We start from the raw sequence: 24,210 nt of genomic DNA, 5'->3' as shown, positions 1-24,210 counted from the left end.
ATGCACAGATACCAGTTTCCCACCTTGCCCTGTGGACTTGTCAGCAAAGCATCTTTGGGATCTTCATGTTGTCTAAGAGCCTTGGTCTGAAATAGATCCCGAATGGGCACCCTAGAGGGCGCACTGCTTACATTTTCGGCATGCAACGCCAACAGCGCTCGCTCCCAGGCTCCATAAAAGGGGAGGAGGCAGATCAGTTTCCTCCTCTCATTGAGAAAGAAGAGGATTGGAAGGCCGGGCGTATAAAGCCGCGCAGAGAGCGTGAAACAAAGCAGTCGGCTCGGAATTGGACTTGGGAGGCGCGGTGAGGAGTCAGGCTTAAAACTTGTTGGAGGGGAGTAGCCAGCCTGCTCCTCTCGCTCTCCTCCTCGTCTGCGCCGCGTTTCAGGGGTTGCCCATCAGCCTTGTGATTTATTTTTATATCTGCTTTTTATAAAGAGAGAAATATATATATATATATATTTTCTTCTTAAGAGAAAATTCCTGTTCCAAGAGAAAATAAGGCAACATCAATGAAGGAGAGAAGAGCCAGCCAGAAATTATCCAGCAAATCTATCATGGATTCTAATCAGAACGTGAAATGCAAGATAGTTGTGGTGGGAGACAGTCAGTGTGGAAAAACTGCGCTGCTCCATGTCTTCGCCAAGGACTGCTTCCCCGAGGTGAGTGTGGCCGGCCGCGGCTTCCACGAGGGGGTCGGCCAGTGGGATCCCAGTCCCGAGGTGGGCTTCTCCGCTTTCATCCGTTTTCCCTTAAAAAAAAAAAAAAAAAAAAAAAGTCTTTTTCGGCCCTTACTACTTTCCCCTGATTAGACTGCGGGGAAAGGGAAAGTGCGCTGGAAGCTTTTAGGGTTGGGACGCGCCTGCACATGGGCTGGTTAGCTCCTGAAACTTGTTCGTTCCTGTGTGCATAACCTGGGGTTGGGAGATTCGGGTCAGCAGGTCTGTGAGAGCCGGGTGGCGTGAGTGGGGAGTAGGACAGGGGTTTCGGAAAGGGTCCATGTGCTTAGTGTGTGGTCTGATGTGTGAGGGTTTTCTTTCTTAATTGGGGAGCGGGGAGGCGAAGGGTGTTCAATGGGTGTCGTGCGTTTAAACATAACCTCTTTGCCCTCTTTCCTTCCTCTTTTGCCCATTTTGTCTATCCAGAATTACGTTCCTACAGTGTTTGAGAATTACACGGCCAGTTTTGAAATCGACACACAAAGAATAGAGTTGAGCCTGTGGGACACTTCGGGTAAGAGTGGGAGGACCGCGTGGCGCTTGGGGCGGGTTTCCAGTCGCTGGGGGATGCGCGGCGGGTCTCGGGAAACCGCGCGCTACAAGCCGTCTGCGCCCCTCCCAAGGGATTCCCACGGTCCCTGTTGGGCGAAAATTGTATCCCTTCTGGGTGGGGGCGGCAGACGACAGCGTGGACGAGGAGATGAAAGTGGGGAGAGGAGGGCGCTGTGTGCCCGCAGGGTGACCCCGCGGTTGGAGGCACTAGTGGCCAGGTGGCCGGGCGCAGTCCGCCCGCGGAGTCGTGGTCAAGTCGCCTTGGGTCGGCCGAGGTGGCCCGATACTGGGGGGTGTTGCATGGGCGCTGCCTGCGCCTCGGCGGAACCACCCGGCTCAAGGCGGGCGCCCCTCCTAGATCTAACCTGCTGGTTGGCGGGGAGGCGGGGAGCGCCGCGGGGGTGATGGGAGGCGGGAGAAAATCCCAGAGGCGACGCGGTTACGTGCAATTGCCGCTGTTGGGGGAAAGAAACTGAGCGCAGGCAGCCGCGGCGCCCGTGACGCCTACAGCCAGAAATGCGCTGGTGGCGCAGGGGCCGGGCAGCAGCTGGGCCTCCTCTTCGCGCCGCCGGCCGCCCGCGGCGCCTCGGTGCCTACCTGTACCGAGCTTTTCGCTTTTTACCCCACTCCATCCCAGTGATCACGTCCGTTTCCCCTTCACCACACCAGCCCCTCCTGACCTCTATTGCATCCCCCACTCGGCTTGCCTCCAAGGCCGCGGGCAACACTATTCGCCTTTGACCTTCCAGTCTACTTGAATTATTGGCGCCGCGGTGGGTTATATTCATGGGTCTGAGGTTCAAGGCCGGGTTATTGCTTTCCCATGCGCCCACCCACCTACCTGGCGCGCGGTGGTAGGGAGGGCTAGGTACCCTCCCAGTGGGAAGGCATCCTGCCCCCCGGCTGAGTTAGGGGTTTAGGCCAGGTCAAAGGCCGGGGAGTGGCAGGGGGGCACCATCTGAGGTCTTGGGCTGGGACATAGGCACCCGCCGCCCTAACCAGCGGTGTCCAGCGAGTTTGTTTCCAAGAAGGGTGTCGGCTATGGAAAAGCAGGACCCACTGGGAAGGCTGGGTAAAGGCCCCTGCGCTTAGGCTGGGAATTTAGCAGGGAGCTGGGTTGCTGGCGGACCGAGCCAAATCCGGGTGAAACTGGCGAGGAGGAACGCGCAAGTGCCAACAAGCAGGTTTGCTGTCAGGAGGGGAGGCCCCGAGGTGGAGCCGCGCCCAGCGGGGAGTGGCCTCGTGGAGGTGTTTCTGTGAGCTTCCCACAGCCCTGGGCTTGAACCGCTGGAGCCCCCGAGGGACGCGGGGATTCAGAAAGCAAGAAGAAGGAACCAGACTGACAGGGTCGCCAGAGGCAGTCCCAGCACAAAGGCAAGCGAGAAGTCTCGCACGAGCGAGCGCCTCTCATGGTCGGGCCAGATGCTCCGACTGCTGCAGTGAGAAGGGCTGATTTTGTTTCCCCCTAGAGTCAGGCTCTTTCTCAGCCGTTCCAAGGGCAGCAGAATCAGGACTTTGCCACCGTGTTTTCTGTTGGGGATGGTACACAGACTCGAAACTCTGGAGAAGGTGTTGGTAGACAGAATTCAAGTGGTTCCTTATTTCAGTAGTTCTTATCAAAATTATTATACAGCCTGGTACTTAATGGGCTCTGATTCCCAGACATATCATGGTATGTATTTGTTATGCCTACTAGATGGCACAGCTGGTATGGTACCGATAATAAGCACCAGTACTCCCTGCCCCAACCGGCAGCCCTGTTTGGACCTAATGCACGATAAAAATTATTTTGGCACGGGGTGGAGCAGTGTGTCTGAACCAGTCGTTGATACAAAGCTGTGTTTAGATCTTAGCTCCTGGTTACCATGGATGTCTGTGTGCAAATCCCCTATCTCCCTGGGTCTCATTTTCATCATCTGTAAAAAGAGGACACTGAGCTAGATGATGTGCAGGATCTCTCCCAGCTGTACACTTCTTGGCTTTATTACGCTGGACAGGCAGGTCTTTTTGTTTCCCAGGATGTTGGTTGGCTTCAGCTCTTAGTCTTAGGGGATCTGGCATCCCGTGCTGGGGTTTTCACAGCCTACAAAGCAAGCCAGGTTCTGGGCAGAGCCAGGCTTCCTGGTGGATTCAGGAATGAAACCCATCTGGACAGGGAGGGGGAATGGGTGGGCTTATAGGAATGCTGGGCTATACATTTCCTATCTCAAGCTTCAAGAGTGACAGGACCACCAATGGATATTTTGGAATCGATGCCTAAAGGGCTAAATTAATTATTTTAGGGGAGAAAAGGCACATTGTTTGATAAAGGCTAGAACATAAAACAAAATGTGGGCAGTTTGTAGTTGGAGGCTGTCCTTCGTATGTGCGGATAAATACCACTTCAGGTATCTTCATGCATTTAATCAAAACTCTGCAGTTCGTAGACTCTGCACACATAGCACAATGCCTTGCATACAGCAGTTATCCAATAAAATCTGATGAATGAGTAAATGAGTAATGATATGCATAGTTGCCAAGGAGATGAGGTTCCCTGACATTTATTCACACTGAATTACCTGTGCACAAAGAATGGCAACTTTATAAACATTGCCTTTCATCGAATTAAAGATAATCATCTGAAATGAATTTGTAGTGAAATAATCACTTGTCTTTTTATTTAATGAAACCAAAACTTATGTATGTTTAACTAAAATATAAAGGTTTGAAAATGTGATGAAGAAAATTTTGTACTGCAAAATTATCCAGTAATGAAATCTTAGTTAGAATTTAGATTTAAACAAATGGAAAAAAGAGGCATAAGGGAATTATTTAGAATTCCATTATGTTGTTCATGAGGTGAAATGTTAGTTAGTTAAACACAGTCACCAAGCACTGCTTACTTAAATTCTAAGAATAGCCTGTTTCCATCAAAGGTGATTTGTTGTTTATATCTAGCAGGAACCATTGCATCAGCAACTAATTATTTCAAGGATCTTTAACATTTTTCCATTTAATTCCAAGCTTTTCATGGCAAATTTCTGGACAGGATTATTTTTTGGTAAATGTTTGACATTTTCTTTGCCCACTAAAACATTTATTTAGTTCAGATTGTAAAAATAATTGCATATGCCTTATGCCTCTTGATACATTTATTTTTTCCAAAGGCCATCAATTTAACTCTGGAGAAAAGATCCCAGCCAAGTCTGTAAAGTTCTAAATGTCAGATAAATTGCACTTTTTATTTCCCTCCTAGAACTTTGTGAAAGAGACTTATATAGGAAAAATTGGGTGTGCCTGACTGCTCTTATATAGGGAGAGATATGGGATGAACATTGTCCTTTGAATGATATTTCCTGTCCTGTTTACCCTCCTAGCAGAAGGGCAACCATTTAGAAGACAGAAACAGTTCCTCTCTTATCTGGCCTCTTTAGTTGGACAGCTTCTCATAAGGGGTCTATTTTTGCCCCCAGCAGTCATGATCATGCATAGGCAAACTCTGCCAATTTGGATGTGAGAAAGACTACCAAGTGAAAGTAGGATATGTGAAGTCTCTTTGCACCAAGAAAAAAAAAATAATTTCCTGCTTTTTAAGGCACAGTGACTTAATATTTCCTTCCTTTCTCCCTTTCTCCATCCATCTCTTCCTTTTTTTCCGCATCCACTATAAACAGGCCCTCTGTTAAGACCTTAGAGATACAGTGTTAATTAAGCATGGTCCTGATCCTAAGAAGCATACAGTTCAGGTGGGGTAATGGAGAAAAAGAAGCTCTTCTGGTCTAGCGTGTATTTCATTAACAACTCATGATGCACCTAATTTTGTCAGGTCCTTGAACCCCAATGCCCTTTTCCACTTGGTTGCAATGTTTTTCCTTTGTCAGACATCCTAGGGCTTATAGATCCTCCGGATCCTCTTCAGATAGGAAACAGCTACCCCCGCTCCCCGCCCCCCACCCCCGCCCCGCCCATTGCACACACCAGTTAAAGCAACTACAAAAGGCATTTTGCCAGTCAATTCTTAGGGCTACAGTACTCCAGCCCCCCAACAAAAGTAAACAAAACCTTTGTAAAAATGCTGTAGGAATCATCTAAAAGAGGGAATTTTTAAGGCCCATAACTTCTTCATTTTCCTAAAAAATATTTTTCATTATAAAATGAACATTCTTAATAGTTGCAGAAATGCTCCCACTGATTTTCAAATTTCACCCAATGAGTTTCTGCCAAACAATGGGTAATAGTTTCAATTGTGAAGTAATAAGTAAGACCAAAGTAATTCTAATATCTTGTGCTTCAAAATTGGCCACATTTGCCAAGCATAGAAGTAATTTGTAGCATGAAGCCAAATGCCTACTAATAATAGAAATGTAGTCATTTAAGGATCACTGTATCTTTTCCTAAGAGATTTGATTGCAGTGTAATTTCAGCACATGTGATTTAGGGAGTAATAATCATTCATTCCAGCTTTTTAACCAAGGCAAGTTAATGCACATTTTATTTAAGGCTTATTATTACTTTTAACATATTCAATTCAGCTGTTAAAATTCCCCACAATAACTATGCTATTGCCTCATGAACACTCTTTCGAATCTTGTCATGATCCAAGTTTCTTTTAAGCCCTGAGTGCTAAAGTTAGTACTTCCTATTTTAGTTTTTAGCATTATTAACACTTAAGTTGGTATCCTTTATTTCTTAGAGAAAAAGAGAGGAAAAATATCTTAGTTACCTAATGGCCTTAATATGAGGACAAACTTCTCTGTAAACAGAAGTCTATCTAAGCTGTTATATTTAGATTATTATACATCAAGTATGAAGAATGGTCTTGGTGACAAGCTCTCTAATGAAATATTTCTTAATAGGGATGGAAATGGTTCAGCAGTATTGGAGATTAGTGTATAATTAATCCAGAAAAGCAGCTTAAAAAGAGATCACTGCTCTCTCTCCCCCTCCCCTTTTTTTTGGTGATTTAGCATATAAATGAACACATCTAGACAAGACATAAAAATGATTATAAAACCAGTAAACATGGTTTAGTGCTTTCTGTGTGCATACAATCTGCTAGATGCTATGGGAGGAGTACAGATCTGGGCGACAGCAGCTTCTGCCCTTAGGTACTCACAGTTTCACCATGTGATAAGACAGACATGGTGAAAACATGAGTGACAATAAAATTTAAAATATTTAGGCTTTCCCAAACTAACAAAAGAAATCAAATGAGAAGCCCGGATTAAGTGTCAGGTGTTTAGGTGAGAGGAGATGCCTGTAGACTGAGATTTGAACAGGGTAAAGACATCCTTCTTCCCTGACAACCTTCTTTGAATACCCACAGGACAAACAGAGGACATAGAAAGACTTCCTCCTGTCTAGTGCTGTAATACCTGTTTATAGGATGGTGAGCCTGGAGGTTCTAAACCTGGATTTTTCAAGGAGCAACAAGATCCAAAGAGTTCTTGAAGGCCACATGGGTAGCCCAGGCTCCCTAACTCATGACTTAATGGTCATTGAGGCCCACCATAATTCCTTTCCTTTCTAGAAGTTGACTTAAGTTCTAAGAAGTTTTTAATGTTCCTCCCACGTGGAAACTCGCTTACATTTAGTGGTTCTCAGATAAAACAAGATTCTGGAAGCTGAGAATTATAACTTAAATTAACCTTCTTGGAGAAAGGAAGAGGTTAAGAATTTATGAAGGAGCCAGAGAAGCATGGATGCTTGGGATTTGAATATCAACTGTGAAATTGCAGGAAACCAAGCATTTCATCAGGTGGTAATGATCCATTGGAGCTTAGGGTTTCAAAACTAGGTTTAATTCTTAACGAGTTTTCACACTGAAACTCTTACGTAAAAGACCTGGGTTAAGGTAAAACAGATAGTTTGTATGGTGGTTTCCAATAAGCAGTACATAAAACTGCATTTGGAGATTTGTCCACCATGCAGTAATTTCCATTTAAACCAAGGAACCTCCTAAAAAGGGGAGGGGGCAGTATGAATGCTCTTTCTAAGTCTACATCTGTCTGTAGATTTTTTTTTTTTTTTAGCCCCATTTAGTGCTGTTTTTTTTTCCAATCTGGTTTCTTGCTAAGTTGCACATTTCAATGAAGCATCCAAATTGGTCATTCTGATACCACCTGAAATAACCAGATGTTTCCTCATTAATCCAGTTCTTTTGCATGTAAATATGACACCAAGGACCAATACTTTCTCCAGTTAGCTCATGGTGCCTGGCGGGCTCTGCCAAATGAATTAGTCGTGGCTCAGTCATTTTCTGATGTCCTTTAAATGACTTCTCAGTTGCTACATATTGGTCACTTTCTCAGAGTCTCCCTTGGCAAAGCAAACATTTTATTGACACGGAATGTAGTTGACGCAGAAGTTTGACCAGGTGTTGTGCACATTGGTTTTGAAAAATGAGCCTTATGACATAGTTTGTGGAAAGATGAATTCACTCATGGGATTCTACTCCAAGAAATCTGATTCTTAGATATCATATGAAACAAAAACTTGAATCCATTATCCCTATTTACTTTTAGGCATATTCATAAACATATACTCTAATCCCTAAAGCTCTTGACTTAACCACGGTTCCACTGTCAGTAAAATATTTTGATTCTTACATATTTTTAAGTACCTCAATAAGATTAGGAGTTTAAAGCTAAACCTTTATTTAAAGGGCAAACATATCTACCTGTCTGACTTTCTAATTTTGTATCTACATTGCCCCCAGAAATAGAAAATCTTTATTCCATTTTAATAGCAACACATAAATGCCCACAAAATTTTATAAGATCTGTTCATAGTTCCTATTACCTGAATCCATGGAAGAAACAAACATATTCTTCCTGGGAGTGTTTGTTGCATATTTGCAGGCATGGTATTTGTTGTGCAGACTACTTGAAACAAGAACTAAACAGTCTTACACTGAGTCAGATACAAAAGTTCTGCCCAGACTTGATTCACATTCTTGAGATTGCTGCTAATTTAAACCTTTTCCTCTGATTAGAGATGGCATGAGGAAATGCAATCTTGTAATAATTGGGCAGATCATGCCCTCTCACATGTTAGCTGCTGCTGCATTCAGATGTGCTCATGGTGGTCACTAAAAATACCAAAAGTTAGTCTACTTTTCTCTGCCAAAAATACGCAATAGCTTTAGCTTACTCTTCTTGGTAAAAATTTCTTAAGGGGGAAAGGGAAGCTTTTCAGATGAAGGTTCAAGTTAAATAAATTATATTTATGAAATATTCAACAAGGAGAGTTTTCAGTTCTCCAACTCCTCTAAAGCCTCACAGTGTTTAAACTGGTACTTTGCAAAAGGTTCCATAAAGCCTTCCTTTTGGGCATGAATCTTCTTACATATACATTTAATTATGTACATATATGGTGTGTTCTATATTTGCGAAAGGGTGACTTCAGCAGGCAGGTATGTGTCTGAAGAATTAGTTTCTGGGTGAGGCACGTTGTGACTATTCTTTGGCTGGAAATTTTGCTCTCACCCAGAATTAATGATCTTGAATACAAAGATGGGTAGATCTGAAATTTCAAAAGCTCTCTAGAACTTTGCTGATGTTTGCCAAACTTGAGCAACTCAGAGAACCCCAAGTGTACACTTGTTCCAATCTACCCCCAGCAAAGCCTTTCAACTATATTTTCTGGGTGAGCGTGGTACACATTTTGCATATATAGTGTAGTTGTTTCTTTACAATATAGAGTTTCCCTAAGTTTTTCCTTCAGAGGTGTGGCAGGTTACTTAAAAAGGACCTTGGAATAGGGTTGCGAGCTTAAAAGTTTCATATAGTACCAGAGAAATGCTGCATCTGAGAATTTCCATATGCATGAAGCCTATTCCACATGCTGAAAAAGAGTTTCATTTGACAAGCCAAACACAGTCCCTAAATGTTATTGGACTTTAGTGCATTCTGAGGTACTAGAGCACATACTCTATGTATATCAATACCTACCATGTACTGCAGTTAAAGTTGAATACTTTCATACTTAGTAAAAATTGTTGAGCCCTCCTGCTTGTGCTGTGTTCAGTTCTACAGTTAGCACCTTGGGAGTTTTTCATGTGCATCTTTTAAAAACACCTATAGAAGTTACTTTTTTTTTTTTTTTTTTTTTGCTGTTTGGCTTCACAGGGTGTTGTAAGACTTTTCTGTAGGGATATAGGAGTTAGGGGCAGGTATCGTTCCTGCTTTACCCACTTACTTTCAGCTCCTTCCTTTGGTGTCATTTCTGCCCCCCTTTATTGCTTCTCACTTCACAGAGTCATTTCTGGAATTCCTCTTCCTTTTTTTTGGCATGCGTTGTCTCACGCATACCTGTGATTCCACCGTGCCCTCTCCAGCTTTGCTTGCCTTACTTCCTTTGTGCAGTCTCTTGGGCTTTATGGGGAAGAAAAGGAAGAATTCCAAGTGCTGAAACACAGAGTAAACACTGTAAAGTTACACAGGAGGTGTTTTTGTGTGTGTGTGTTTCTGTTTTTTGTTTTGCTTTGTTTTTTTTTATATCCTGAAAGTCCTGCTGAGCTGATGAGTTACATCTTTCCTGGTGGGACAGTTCTTTGATAATTCTATATCAATATTTTTCACTATGAAAAAATAGAGACAATAGATATTTCTATCTAAGACAAGATAAACTTAACCTATCAAAAATATAGTGAATAAATGGTCTTGTTATTTTAAATAAATTACTCTTGTCATTGGCAGTCAAATTATGCTTATAACTAAGAAATATGGGAATCAGTTTTACTAGTACCTTTGGACACTCGTGTTGATCTAAAAGCAGCACTGTTCATTAGCAAAAGTAATAGAATGGGATCAAAGTGTCATCCCTAATTAGATCATGTTAAACCTCTTAAAAATTACCTGTCTACCTCCACAAGCACGGTGGTTTATTTCTCATAAACCTTTGCATTACGTATGTATTTTCACTTATACTGTTAACCGGATAAAAACAAAAGCAGATACAAACTTCCCTGAAAATCTGGTTTAACTGGAGAACTCCGTTTCATTTTAAAATCAGGCCAGAGTCTAAATTTTGCAGATATTTAGATATATGCACCAAGCACAGAAGCCAGCCCACTTGATTTTAGTAGGTAGCAGTCTCCAGCAGGTGACACAGGGCTGAGCACAAAGCCAGATCTCCTTTGTGGCCATAAAATGGGTGGGGGACGGGAAACATAGTCCACAAAGGGGGGAGGGGTATTCCCAGCAGTCATGTGGTGGCCTGAATGTTGAAACCATTCCTCAGGATTTTCCTGGCAGTCTCAATTTTAATTAAACTCTTTTATCCTCTTTGTATTTCTTCAATCGCTTTTCCTAATTTTTTTATTTGGAAAAGATGGTCTCCATTGTCATAGAGCAGTATTACATCTGGAATTAGCAGTGAGTACTCTAACATCATACAAATCGTATCCTGAAAGGAGCTGGTAGGTACCTGGAACAGTTCTCTAAAGATACCAGGTCTGCTTGTACTGGAAGCTCTCCACAGGGAGAGAGTGGTTTTTCCTAATGTGAGTGATTTCTGGGAAAGGAGATCTCTGAAGCCTCGTTAGGTTTCTGACAATCCTGTTGGCAGCTTTGCCTTCCTGGGTCTGGGATCAGGTTGTCTCTCGCGGACTTTGAGGAGTAGAGGAACTCTCATTTATATGTCCAGTATTTGGAGCTCCACTCTATGATCTAGAATTTTCTGACTGCCTGTTTGAAAAGTCATTCAAATGTTTACAGCAGGTGCCGTGCTAGAGTTAGACTTTGGACACAGAAACAGGAAAGGTTCTAGTTGAGAAAGTGTGAACTTCTTAGAACTAATATGGAAATACTAATGTAGCCATAAATAGTGTTCAACCATCTCGTTTCTGATGCCTTTCGAATGTTCAAATGGGTGAACTATTTGTGAATTATTCTCTTCACCTCAGAGTACTTTCAGCGACTGAAAAGGCAGCCACAGCTTGTCATTTTCAGAGACGGCTTCATACTAATATACCTTCATACTTAAAATGACTTGACTTTTTAAACTCTAAACGCTTTAAGCTTCTGGGAAATATCTTTCAGCTGTCAGCCTCTGCTCTACCAGGACTCCTGGTTCCAGATGTGGGTAGGCAGCTGCTGCAGCTCATGAACAGCTCTGACTTAATTCTCTATTTATTCACACTTTTCTTCCTGATTCTTGTAACATTCTTTTCTTCCTTGCTTAGCAGACACACATGGCTTGAAGTTGTCACTCTCCATCGTAAAGGAGCTAGAGAAAAAGCTGCACTGTTGCCTGGGGTTCCACAACGGACGCCAGGGACCCAGAGTGTACTGTGTGAATAGAGGGCAATGCCGCCTGACTATAGTGTCTTTTAGATCACAAGAACAGCCTCCAAGCAAATGTTGTTTTGATAGAAATATAAACAGTGATATTTTTTCTAAAGCTGCTTTTTAAGTCTCTCTTCCTGACTTTGCCTATTGAGGTTTTGATTTATCAGGGGACAACATGTCCTGTTTTTCTGCTCAAAATGGAAAGTGATGTCAAAATGAAATAGACTTTTAAAAAGAGTTTGGTGGTTTAGATTTTCTTTTTCTGCTCTGGAGTCAGATACATACGTGTGTATATATTTGCCTAGCAAAATCATTTTCACGTGATGCTTGTGAAATGTCAGCATACGGAAAATGATTTCTTAAACAAGCGGCATTTGGCAGGCTGTATTTAGTTTTCTAGTCAATCATTTCATAACTATAGGCTTCATGTAATTGCCCATCCTTTGGAATTCTTAAAGAAATAAAAGAAACTTCCTTGATTGACTAGAGAGTTCTGTGGTTAAATTAATTGGCTGGTGCCTTGAACCTTTAGGGTACCCTGGACTTAATTCAGGTTAAGATCCTTGGATCATGCCTCAGTGTCACTCTCAGAGATGGGACTCTGTAAAAAAGCGACATGATCCTATATGACATTTATTACATTCTTGGTTGTAACAGGAAGAAAATCTATATAGGGTTTGGCAATAAGTTAAAATAAGCAAGCTCAAAGGTCAATGGCCTATCTAAACTTACATCTTAGAGATGGGTAACACTGATGTGGTTTCTCTTTGCATAGTTGAACCCTTCCTCTTCCTCTCTCCCTCATTCACCCCTATCCTGCTGTCAGAATTGATCTTGAGTTTTGGTCTCTTTCCCAAGAAGTAGTTCAGTTTATGGTTCTTGCTACCACTCAGCTTTTAACAGCGGTAATACAACCATAATGCCCGTAGTTAATACGTATTGATCCCTTACTAAAAGCCAGGCCCTGCCTGGGTTTACTTAATCTCAGGTATGTATGCTGTCAGCATCTTCATTTTATGAGTGAAGAATCAGAGGCACAGGGTCCTAAAGCTACCTTGCCCCCTCCCTTTTTAGTGGTGGAGGCAGGTTTACACTCAAGACCACCTGGCCCCAGGTGCTTCCCTACTTCACCCAGGTAACTTCAGGCCCTAGTCTTTGAACCATACAGATTTCACTTAAGAGCCTGGCCCTCTTCTTGAATTTATGTCAGACACATGTGAGGCTTCATTCATCATATATTTCTAAGCAGGCTTTTGTGCGTCTGTTTGAATTCTTTTCCAAGAATTAGGGGAAGTGGGAGTCGGGTCGTGATGTGACAGTCAAAGGACTTAGCCGGAAAGGGTAGAGTTAATGCATAACAGACAAGGGGACTCTCATCTGAAAATTTGTGTGTCTTTGTTTCTTCTCAGGTTCTCCTTACTATGACAATGTCCGCCCCCTCTCTTACCCTGATTCGGATGCTGTGCTGATTTGCTTTGACATCAGTAGACCAGAGACCCTGGACAGTGTCCTCAAAAAGGCAAGTGCTGGGGAATGATGACACACTTCAGTACTGGGTGATGTATAAATAGAAACGTGGGGTTTGCTGGGGAGCTCAAAGACTCTAGTCAATTCCCTGCCTTACAATTTGTAATTAAACACTAGAAAGAACCCTTTCACACCAAAATGGGGTTTCCACTTTTTGATGATGAACTTGCTTGAAATTTTATTTCATGAAGCTCTGAAACAAAATACCTTTTAAGGGCCTTCATATTTGTCCTTTGGGAGAAAAATGGTACAGCTAAAAACAGTTATATTTGATTACTATCATATTCATGTCTTCCTTCCTTCTTTCAGTGACTCAACAGATTGCATCTTAGTTTACAGATTTACATTTGACCTCAAGTCAGATAGTGAAAGGAATGCAATAATGGCTATTTTAACAAAGAAGATGTGTTTTAGTTATGGTGTTATTAGAAACAGAAATGGAACTAGTGTAGGAGGAAGAGGGATGTGTCCAATGTGAATTGTCTGATGATCAGGTATCTGTCTAGTAATTATGATCAGGTATCTTTCTAGTAATATGGAAGCAGTGCTTGTAAACATGTTATATATTATAATGTACACATAGTTTATGGAGACAAAGGTAAGTCAGGTTCCCTAGGAACCTAACTAAGGAAGCTATGATTGGAAGGAACCAGGGGGAGATCAAGAGGAAGAGGACCTATTACAGGATGGGTCACAGGAACTAGGGAGGCCAGTGGGAGGAAGGGGCGTTTCTTGACCTTCAGCAGTTGAGACTCAGCCTCCAGGTAGTTGTAGAAGGCACATGCCGTGTTAGTCCATGGATCAGCATTTATTAGCCACTAGCTATTTTCTCAGCCCTGGCCTGTGTGCTGTGGGGCTTCAGAATCAGATCCTTGTTGGAGCACTCCCTCTCCTCCACACACTGGCTTCAACGCCGGATGTGGCTGAGAGCAAGACAGTGTCAACTGAGGGGTGACCCATGCAGCCCAGTCTGAGCATGGTATGGATTGAGAAACACAAACATGCAGGTGTGGCTAGGTTGGTTTTGTTTTTTTCGTTTTAATTTTTAGTGGAATTTATTTGTATTTTGTGTGTTTTTATTAGTTTACATTCCCCTATTATATTTGATTGCTTGGCTTGTGTGTCATTGTGAAATCAGGATTTGAAGTATAATAATCCTTCTGTCTCTACTAAATATTACAAACAGAGTTCAATAAAACTCTTAGTAGATCTCTTTCTTAATAGATCAAAGACTCTTTTTTCCTTTTTAGCTCCTTTCAATTTTGAGTAATACATATCTAACACAAATAATGCTAATGCTTGTCAAATCCAGGCAGGAATACACCTTTCCTGTCTCTAATGCTTGTAAACAATTGCTAGACATGCAGAGGGAGGCCAAAGTCATTACACAGCTGAAGAGCAACATAACAACATGTCTAGTTCTGTCTGGAGATAAAAGGGGTTGCTTATTTACTAGAGATTTTACTTGATGTAGTATCAGGCTATGCATAATTTATGATGAAAAGCCTTTCTCCTGTTTTATTTTGCTTTTGTCTTCTAAGACCAAATGAATAGTGACTTTGGGTTTATAGATATTAATGAGTATGTTTTACATTCCTGTGAGGTTTAAGGCTCATGATAACCCCTGTGGTTTGTCTTGATTAATGGAACCCTTTAAGTCCTTCACTATCAAAGAGGAGGTTAGAATGACTTGAAGTAGGAAGGATTTCTTTTTTTTTTTTTCCAGTTCACCTTCCACTTCTAATGCCAGTGCCACCTAGCATGTGGTAGGTGTTCCTACATAATTCTGAAAGGCGTGAGGGAGAGAGGGAGAGAGGGAGAGAGGAAGGGAGGGAGGAAAGAAGGAAAGAAGGAAGGAAGGAAGGAAGGGAGGGAGGGAGGGAGGGAGGAAGGGAGGAATAACTGGACAAAATGGACTCTTTTGGAAAGTATATTACTCCTTTGAATCCACTGGTGTAGTTTGCACTAGAGTTCGTTACCCAAAGTACACCCGTAGATTTGGAGATGTCTCCTCTAGTGATCTTTTAAGTTATTCTTGCAGGATGTCCCTCTTATCTAGTGTTATACTTAATACATGACTTCATCACCCCCAGTATTCTGTGAATTTCCTTCCAGAAGACACAGCTATGTCTTAATCATCATTGTCACTGCCACAGTACTTAGTAGAACACTTACATATTTGTGAATGTGGGTGGGAAGAGTCAGGCGCCACTTCCCCATCTCAGCCTCTCTAGGCCCTGCCCTCAAAGGCCAAAGATCTCCTGTGACTGCCCTGAACTCTTGACTCCCATACTGTTGCAGAGCTCAAGCTTGAGGAAATGAAGCCACAAAAAGCCGCTTGCTTGTTCTTAAAGAGGACAGTTGGAATTCCAAGCCAGGCATTGCTGAAGGTTCTAATAATTCTTGTTAGATCATGAAACAACTAGACAAATTGGAATAGATTGAAATAGTTTTAAACTAACTTGAAGGCATATGAGCTGCAGGACCAGCTGCCTTCCCGATGACCCAAGAGATGTTCCTTTGCAAATGTCATGGTCTGTGTTGATGCAACCATGTGAACAGAAACTCCTTCAAGGCAGGATGTTCTGTTTTATTAACTATCTCAGGTACTTAAATAGAGCCTCAGCTCGTGGTGGCATGCTTCAGTGTTTCATGATGGGATCAGGGAATGCATACTTGTGCTAGTGTTGCCTCTGCCTTATCCCCAGCCTTCTAGTGAAGGAGGATCAGATCCACACATCGAAGGATGTGGTCACTTGTTAGGATATATAATTATTCTTAAGGCACATTTATCTTTAAGAGACACACCAATAATTAAGACATTATTGAAGCTACCTTTGGACAACATCTACCAAGTCTCTTTCAGTAGCAACAGATGAGTCACAGAGAGGGAGAATCAATCATAATATACATAATTGTTCTCTAATGCTTAAAAAGTAGTAAAACTTCACATCTGTTCAGGAGATAAATGCAAAGTTTGCTTCTTCATCTCAAGGGACACTCCTTTTTTAACATCTTTTTTGAGTTTCATTCTAATGTCCCGCCAGTGGAGAAGTGGTTTTCATGATATGGATACCGTTACCTTGTTCATTTTTAATCTTTTTTTTTTTTCTTTCATAGTGGAAAGGTGAAATCCAGGAATTTTGTCCAAATACCAAAATGCTCTTGGTCGGCTGCAAGTCTGATCTGCGGACAGATGTTAGTACATTAGTAGAGCTCTCCAATCACAGGCAGACGCCAGTGTCCTATGACCAGGTATGTATGTTGCCCATGTGCAAAACTGGATTTTAGAAAGAGTGAAAGAAATGGACTATCACTCATAATAAATAAAATAAAAAGTAGCTGCTTTTCTAAAGGCTCACCCAGTGGTCAGTTGTGAAATTTAAAATGCTGTCATTTATTAGTGTAATTATGTGATATTTGGGTACATAAACAGTTGATATGCTAACCTTGGATATTTCTGCAACTCCCAGTAGGTTTAAAGTTAAATAGGTTTAAGAGAGAATGTGGTCAAAATCAGTAATACTCTTTAAGAGAGGTAATCTGATTTTACAGTCGGCAGCACAATAATAAGACTGTTGCCAGTAAAGTGGAACACTCCATAACACCATCTTTCAGAGAGTCTTCATTTCTGTAAGCATTTCCCCCAAGTATTTAGAAATGAGAATCAGTTTCAAAAGCTCATTCTCATAAAAACTACAACCAGATTCTAAAGAGAGTTCATGTTGAAATACCAAAATTTTATCAAGAATCATCATTTTAAATACCGCAGTCTTCTTAGTCTTCCATTTCTCATTAGCAAAAAATTTGGTATTTTAAATAAGTCGTTTTGGTTAATGTGCACATGCTTATTGTTGTGTACATTGGTGGTATGGTTCACACTTAGAAATTACATATGTTGTGTTTCATAAAGTAACAGATGTTTACAATAGTATTATTCCTTTCCTCAACTCATTTCGGCCCTAAGTAAGACACAATCACATACATTTCAAAATTGATTTTAAATTTCATTCATTGCCCCTGTTTTTGGTACAACCTAGTCACTAGTCTTGAATGCCATTTACCCTCAAGAAAAGAGAAATGAAGTGCACCATGAGGCGCTGGAACAGGTTCTCAAGGCCACATCGCCACGGCCAGAGCTGTGTGGAAAATGCAGAGTTTATGTTCATGACCTTCAGCTAACTTACTTCACTAGTAAGATTCTCTGGGCCATTCCATGCTTGATGTGACCCTGGAAAACCTGAATAACCAGTTAACTCTTGCTTGCAGTTGATAGTGAAGATGAATCACTTCGTTAGCTCCACTCTACACTTCTTTGAATCACCTCATGTTAAGTGTTTGATAACCAGGGTCTTCCTTTGTTAAGATCAGCCTTTAGCATTTATTCAGAGCTCTAACACCTCTAATGAGCCATGAGAGTTGGGTATCTTAGGGATTGGCTCTTGACTGCAAATAGTTATGAAGTAATAAATAACGCAGTTTACATTTTAACAACTTTTTTTTTTGCAATGACACTTGGAAAATTCAGTTGACATATCAGCAAACGTTTTGCAATGCGTTATTATTTTGTGGTATTAGAAGATGCTAGCTAACTTTCCCCCAAAGTCTTATTGCTGATTAAAATCCCTTCTTTTGCTTCTCAGGGGGCAAATATGGCCAAACAGATTGGAGCAGCTACTTATATCGAATGCTCAGCTTTACAGTCGGAAAATAGCGTCAGAGACATTTTTCACGTTGCCACCTTGGCATGTGTAAATAAGACAAATAAAAACGTTAAGCGGAACAAATCACAGAGAGCCACAAAGCGGATTTCACACATGCCTAGCAGACCAGAACTCTCGGCAGTTGCTACGGACTTACGAAAGGACAAAGCGAAGAGCTGCACTGTGATGTGAATCTTTCATTATCTTTAATGAAGACAAAGGAATCTAGTGTAAAAAAACAACAGCAAACAAAAAGGTGAAGTCTAAATGAAGTGCACAGCCAAAGTCATGTATACCAGAGGCTTAGGAGGCGTTTGAGAGGATACTCATCTTTTTGGAATCCTGACCTTAGGTTCGGCATGTAGACCAAGTGATGAGAAGTGAATACATGGAAGAGTTTTGAAGTGTGACTTGAAAAATATGCCAAAAAATGAGAGATACAAATGAGCTAGAGGAAGATGAGGGGGATGCGAGTACCTCCAAGAAGAAAAATCACACTCTGAATGGTGCTTGCATTTTTTTTTTTTGTTATAATCTATTCATGGATCTCTACTTTGATTTAATTTTTAAATGTTTTAATCTCCTTTACAAAAAGTATACGTTTATATACCGTCCTCACGGGGGAACTGGCACTGTGACCTTAGCATTTAGTTTTCTAGAGGATGTGATCTAATTTCTTTCTAGCTCATCATTAAAAAGGAAATTGTATCACGACCCACGGGATATATCCAGAGGAAAACTTTATGAGGCTTTGAAATCTTGCCTTCCTGAAGATAGCTGAGTAGGTTGGTTCTAAGGAAAGCCTTTGCAATCTTGCAAGATTTGTAGACCAGCACTACAAAGATCGCATAGATCAAATAGGAAAAAAAAATGTCGATTTTTATTCAGTCTGATGGTTCTGTTCTTCATTGTGATTGTCATTAAAAAGTGGTAAATTGCTCAATGTAATATTTTTGTGCGCTGTTTAGAAGTTGTGTGATTTTTTTGCCATCGTTGATAAAAATGCAAAGTCAAATAAAAGGTGTCTTGGTTTGATGTCATAGAATGATCCAAGGAGAGAAAAAAGGTAGTTACTGTTTTCACCAGAAAAGGTAATGAGTGAAGGAAAGAATAGTAGCAGAAAGCACAGTTTGTGAGTAAAGCTGTCTGGAATTAAGTTACCAAAAATACAAAGCAAAAGGACTATTATTTTGGGTTGAAGCTCCAAAACTGACAGCATCTGATGATCTGTTGGTTTATTTCACTTTCATTAAATGAACATTGATGAGAGAAGATGCCACTTACCCAAGCTTTAGAGAATCCCTAGTGGAAGATTATACGATAAACTTTCAGTCCTGATGTAACACTAGGGCATTTCTAGAGTGTCATTGCTAAAACCTCACTGAACAGACGCAGCCAAGGTCTGTGTTCAGCACTTGGTCGCTGTTGTTACGTAAAATAATAAGCATTTAAAATAGTTTACAGATATTTTTGACCAGTTCCTTTTAGAGATTCTTTCAGAGAAGAAACCAGATCTGACCTGTTTATTGTTGGCGCTTGTTGAAAACGAGCTTTCTTTCCCATGATAGTGCTTCGTTTTTGAAGTGTTGAAGCTGTGCTCCCCTTAAATTGTGGCAGGAGAGATTAAGGTAATTACAACACTCAGTTCTATGTCTTACAAGCACTTTGTCTTGTCTCTGCAAGAAAATTCGATTCCAGTCATTTCCCATGAAATACAGACATTTTACCAACATAATATGCTTTGATTGATGCAGCATTATGCTTTGGGCAGTATTACAAAATAGCTGGCGAGTGCTTTCTGTATTTAAATATTGTAAAAAGAAAATAAGTTATAACTGTTATAAAGCAGAACTTCTGTTGCATTTTTTAAACTGTTGAAGTCACTGTGTATGTTTGTTTGGTCAATGTTTCCGCAGTATTTATTAAAACATACTTTTTTTTTTCTTCAAATAAAAAAGTAACCATGTCTTTGTCTAAATGTGATCTGTCTTTTATTATCTACTTCCTGAATTAGCTGTTTAGCTTTGTTCTTTAACATAGGTGATTACAGAATCTGGCCTAACATTTTCTGAACTAGAAGGCTTTGGAATTTTTTGATTCTTAATAGTAGTAACAGATAAACCTGCATATATAAAAGTTTTCATGATGCTTTCAAATCACAAGAAAAAAATGGGGCATAATTAGATTAAGTGATTTGATCACATACAAAAAAGAGCCATGATACTGCCTAAGATTAACTTGTAGAAAAGATGGAAATCCTTCAAGTCTTTAAGAATGAAGCAATATGATGCAGTCTCAAGTCACAGGTTTAATACTAATATGAGCCTAGTTTGCCTCTCTGCCCTGTGGGGTCCTAAGCCTTGGTCCTTAACCCATGCCACCTCGCAAGGCATGCCCTTGTTCACAGCAGTTGTGGGGATGACCCAGAACACAGCTTTTGCAGCAATTCGTGGAAGGATAAATAACACAGCACAACATAATACAAGTTACCCCACTGACCTGGGAGATGTACAGTAAGCATGGAACAGCTTAAAAGAGAGGACTATCTCCCCATAAATCCAGTTGATTCTCAGTCTTCAGCTAAAATACTTACATATAAGTTTTACATAAGTGTCCAAAGATACTCTGTGGGATTTTAAAACAGTGCTTCTTTTTACACAGCTAAGTCACTTCATATAAAAAAATGCATCCTTGTGGCTTCTTTTTTTCTGAGTGGCTTTGGGAATCTTGGAGGTATAGTTATTTGCTTGGAAATAATTCTCAGAAGCCCAAAGCAAAGGGGGAAGCAGAGAATCCAGCATGAGTGAACAAATTAAAGCACACAGACATTATGAAATGGCCTTATAAACAATTTTAAGCACAGAGATTTACTGAAAATGTCTGTAACTCATTCTCGTCATCAAATAGTAAAGGAAATAAAAGTACTTTCCAAATCCTTGGTGTTGAGTAACTTCGGAGCATAATGTCTAAGTCAGGCTTGCAAGAAACTCATTTCTCAACAATCACTGGCACAGAAAAATAAAAAAATAAGTAAAAAGCTGAGGTTTTGCTGACCTTGGCAGTATTTTATATGCTGTACAGTAATGTTCCCCTCTGGTCAATTGTTCTTTCCTAGCAGCTTTAATTTGTTGAAGCAAGAGAAAAACGTTTGTCTTCAGCCTTGGGCATGGATGCCTTCGTTTTCTCTGACTTCTTGCCTTAGCAAACATTTCTTCTAAGCATTCTGTGAACATTCCTTTCTATTGATTAATGATCATGGTTAGTGCCTTTTTAAATACTAAAAGGTGGTTTTCAAACTCTGAGTAAGACTTACACTGTGTCTCTCTCATTTTAATCTTTTACAGGAATAGTTTCTTAGAAGATTCTAGTCTTGCAGGGAGTCTGTCTTGAGTACAAACTTAGAAACAACTCAGGGAGTTATTTTTATTAGAAAGAATTTTTTTAAATGACCTCATCTTCTAACTCTCCTGAAACTCTTAAAGCTGCTTATCCTTTTTCTACTGGGTTATTTTGACACCAGCATTCTGTTTTAACCTCAAAGTTTTTATTTTTATCATTTTTCTATTCACCAAATATTTATTGAGTGCTTACTACATGCCTGTCACTTTTCTGAGTTTGGCTCATAATCATGAATTAAATACAATCTCTCACATGGGGAATTTATTATGTAGTAGTGGGAGACAGTCACTACCAAACTATAGTACACCAGATCTGGTTGTCATTTCCACTGACATAAACTGAATCAAAGAAAGTGAGTAGGCACTAAATATTCCAATACATAGCCAGGCACGTTAATGCAATAGCCACATATGTTACACCACATATGGAAGATGATCAATTGCTAGTGAGAGGAGGCTCCTTCATTCTTTATGTCTCCCAGAGGCAGTTGGTAACTTATTTACAACTTTAGGTTCCTCTCAGCTCTGGGCACATAGTTCTTGCCTCTTACCACTTGTTCGTATACTTGGCTACATAAATTCCCTTTCTGTTTTCTCCTTTCCTGAACATAATCTCCATGAATATATGACTCTTTCTACAAAACTACGGCATATAAATAAATAGACTCAAGCAACATAAAGTATTGTGGTGGGCTGCATAATGGCTCCCCAAGCATGTCCACCTCCTAATCCCAGAAACTGTGAATGTTGCCTTGTATAGCAAAAAGGACTTTGCAGATGTGAGCAAATTAAAGATCTTGTGATGGAAAGATTATTCTGGATTATCCAGATAGGGCCCATGTAGTCACAGACCTTTATAACAATTATGTAGGAGGAATCAGAGTCAGACAGTGGCAATGTGATGACAGAGATGACAGAGGGTCAGGCAGAAGGACGGAGAGAGATTTGAAGATGCTATGCTGGTGGCTTTATTTTTTTTTTTTTTGGCAGAGTCTCACTCTCTGTCACTCAGGCTGGAGTGCAGTAATGTGATCATAGCTCACTGCAGCCTTGAACTCCTGAGCTCAAGTGACCCTCCTGCCTCAGCCTTCTGAATAGCTGAGACTACAGGTATATGTTATCATACCTGGCTAACTTTTAATTTTTTTTTTTTTTTTTTGGTGGAGATGGAGTCTTGCTATGTTATCCATGCTGGTCTCAAACTCCTGGTCTCCACCTCTCAAAGTGCTGGGATTACAGGTATGAGCCACCATGCCTGGCTTATGCTGCTGTCTTTGAAGACGGAAAAAGGGGGCCATGAGCCAAAGGATACAGTTGGCCTCTGGAAGCTGGAACAGTCAAGGAAAGGAATTCTCCCCCAGGGCTTCCAGAAGAGTTGCAGCCCTGTGGCCCTAGTTTAGATTTCTGACCTCAAGAACTGTAAGATTATTAATTTATATTGTTTTAATCCACTACATTTGTGGTAATTTGTTACAGGAACAATAGGAAACGAATACAGGTACACTAACAAAACCATTTTCTTCCTTCACCCCTTGCTTTTGGCTTCTTTAGATGATGAGGCAATGGTTTTTACTCATGGAGCTGCTACCACAGACCCTGGGCACTCCCTTCACGCATGGCCTCCCTGCCGCACCTGAGTAGATCAGAAGTCACTCTCTTTTCACTTAGTGCCCTCAAAGCTCCTGGACAATCACCTCATCCTGTTGGCCTTTTATGAGAACATTCATAGTAAATATTCCCTCTAATATCTGCCTCCTGAGCACCTTTGAGATAGATGATAATCATGGTCCTGGTCCTGCAAGGCATAGAATATTGGAGGGAAAAGAGTCAGTGTTCTGGGATAAAATAAATCTGTGAAAGTTTTCATCCAATATTTACTATGGGCATGACTGTGATAATTCCTGTGTGGAATTTGGAGAAGTCAAAGGCCTAGCTCCAGACTCAGCTAAGGTAGATGACGTTTACCCTGGCCTTGAATAAATGTTTAAAGTATGTTGAGGTGGTGACTGATCATGGGGAGAATGGACAATCAGAGGAAAAAATATATATTGTGGGCTAAAGCAGTTTTAGAAGTTTTCTTAGAAGTGTAGACATTTTACAGAAAAAAGAGATATCGAAATTAACTATTCAGGAGTTTCTTAACCTCTTGTTTTTAAAAGTTGGTTTCCTTTAAAAAACTTAATGACAGCTATAAACCCTTTGTTCCTTAAAAATGCAAAAATACATATGACTCAGATAGCCATAACATTTTACACACAATTTCAGGAAGTTCACAGACTTCCCTTGATAGTCATCCATGAACCTATAGTACCCAGATCAAATATTTCTGTGTCAAACTTCTCTATATTACAAAGAAGAATATGGAAGTTTAGTTACGTTCAGGGACTTGCCCAGGGTGGCTAAGCTAATGGCAGAGACTAAAAACAGGCCTTCAGATTCTCAATCTCTGTTCTCCCCGACCCTGGCCAACGAGGAGGCTATTGCTTGCGGAGGCCCAATCAAATGCGTGTTTGCCATTTGATGGGATTAGAATGTGTGGTTTCCTCCAAATCCAGATATGGTACTGCTGGCAAGTGCAGTGGAATTTTTCTGAGAGTAGAAAATAATACAATGGAAATAGTTGTTTGGGTGATGCCTTTTGCTTTTGCAGACCCAGTCATTTACTTAGTCAACAAATACTCTCTGAGTATTTTCTATGTCTCAGATGCTGTGTTCTGTGCTGGGCATACAGAGAGATGAATTAGACCCTGTCCTTGTTCTATAGATGCCTGTCTAGGGTGAGAAAGACAAATACAAATAAAATCACAATTCAGAGTGATAAGAAATGTTGGGGGAGTATAAACAGACAGTCCTCTCCTCCGTTATTATTGTTGTTGCTCTTCTCTGCTCATGTCCTAAATGTCAAAGACAGATTCTTAGAAGGATTAAAGAACAAATAAGATGAGATCAGATTGCACTTAGTTGATTTTTTTCCCTCTGTAATTCTATGGAGGATAATTAATAGTCCAATTCTGCTGATGAAACAAATGTGTTTCTTTGT

General features: G+C 40.8%; 1 protein-coding gene across 1 annotated transcript; it reads left to right on the top strand.

The window, feature by feature from the left end:
- The first annotated feature begins 161 nt into the window (after nucleotides 1-161).
- Nucleotides 162-19,750, top strand: RND3 (Rho family GTPase 3). The gene is made up of 5 exons (XM_019022656.3): nucleotides 162-662; nucleotides 1,146-1,233; nucleotides 12,952-13,061; nucleotides 16,190-16,324; nucleotides 17,713-19,750. The coding sequence occupies exons 1-5, from the start codon at nucleotides 513-515 to the stop codon at nucleotides 17,962-17,964; spliced, it is 735 nt and encodes a 244-aa protein (XP_018878201.1). The 5' UTR covers nucleotides 162-512; the 3' UTR covers nucleotides 17,965-19,750.
- Nucleotides 19,751-24,210: the final 4,460 nt, after the last annotated feature.

Source organism: Gorilla gorilla, chromosome 11, assembly GCF_029281585.2.
Source record: "Gorilla gorilla gorilla isolate KB3781 chromosome 11, NHGRI_mGorGor1-v2.1_pri, whole genome shotgun sequence".
Taxonomy (NCBI): Eukaryota; Metazoa; Chordata; class Mammalia; order Primates; family Hominidae; genus Gorilla; species Gorilla gorilla.
Note: the sequence above shows the minus strand (reverse complement) of the source record. Positions and strands in the feature narration are given on the sequence as shown.

Excerpts from the sequence above, each read along its gene's own strand:
- RND3 (XM_019022656.3), top strand. The coding sequence starts at position 513 with ATGAAGGAGAGAAGAGCCAGCCAGAAATTATCCAGCAAATCTATCATG. Across the intron at positions 1,234-12,951 it reads GAGCCTGTGGGACACTTCGG|GTTCTCCTTACTATGACAAT; the intron begins GTAAGAGTGGGA and ends GTTTCTTCTCAG. Across the intron at positions 16,325-17,712 it reads CGCCAGTGTCCTATGACCAG|GGGGCAAATATGGCCAAACA; the intron begins GTATGTATGTTG and ends TTTGCTTCTCAG.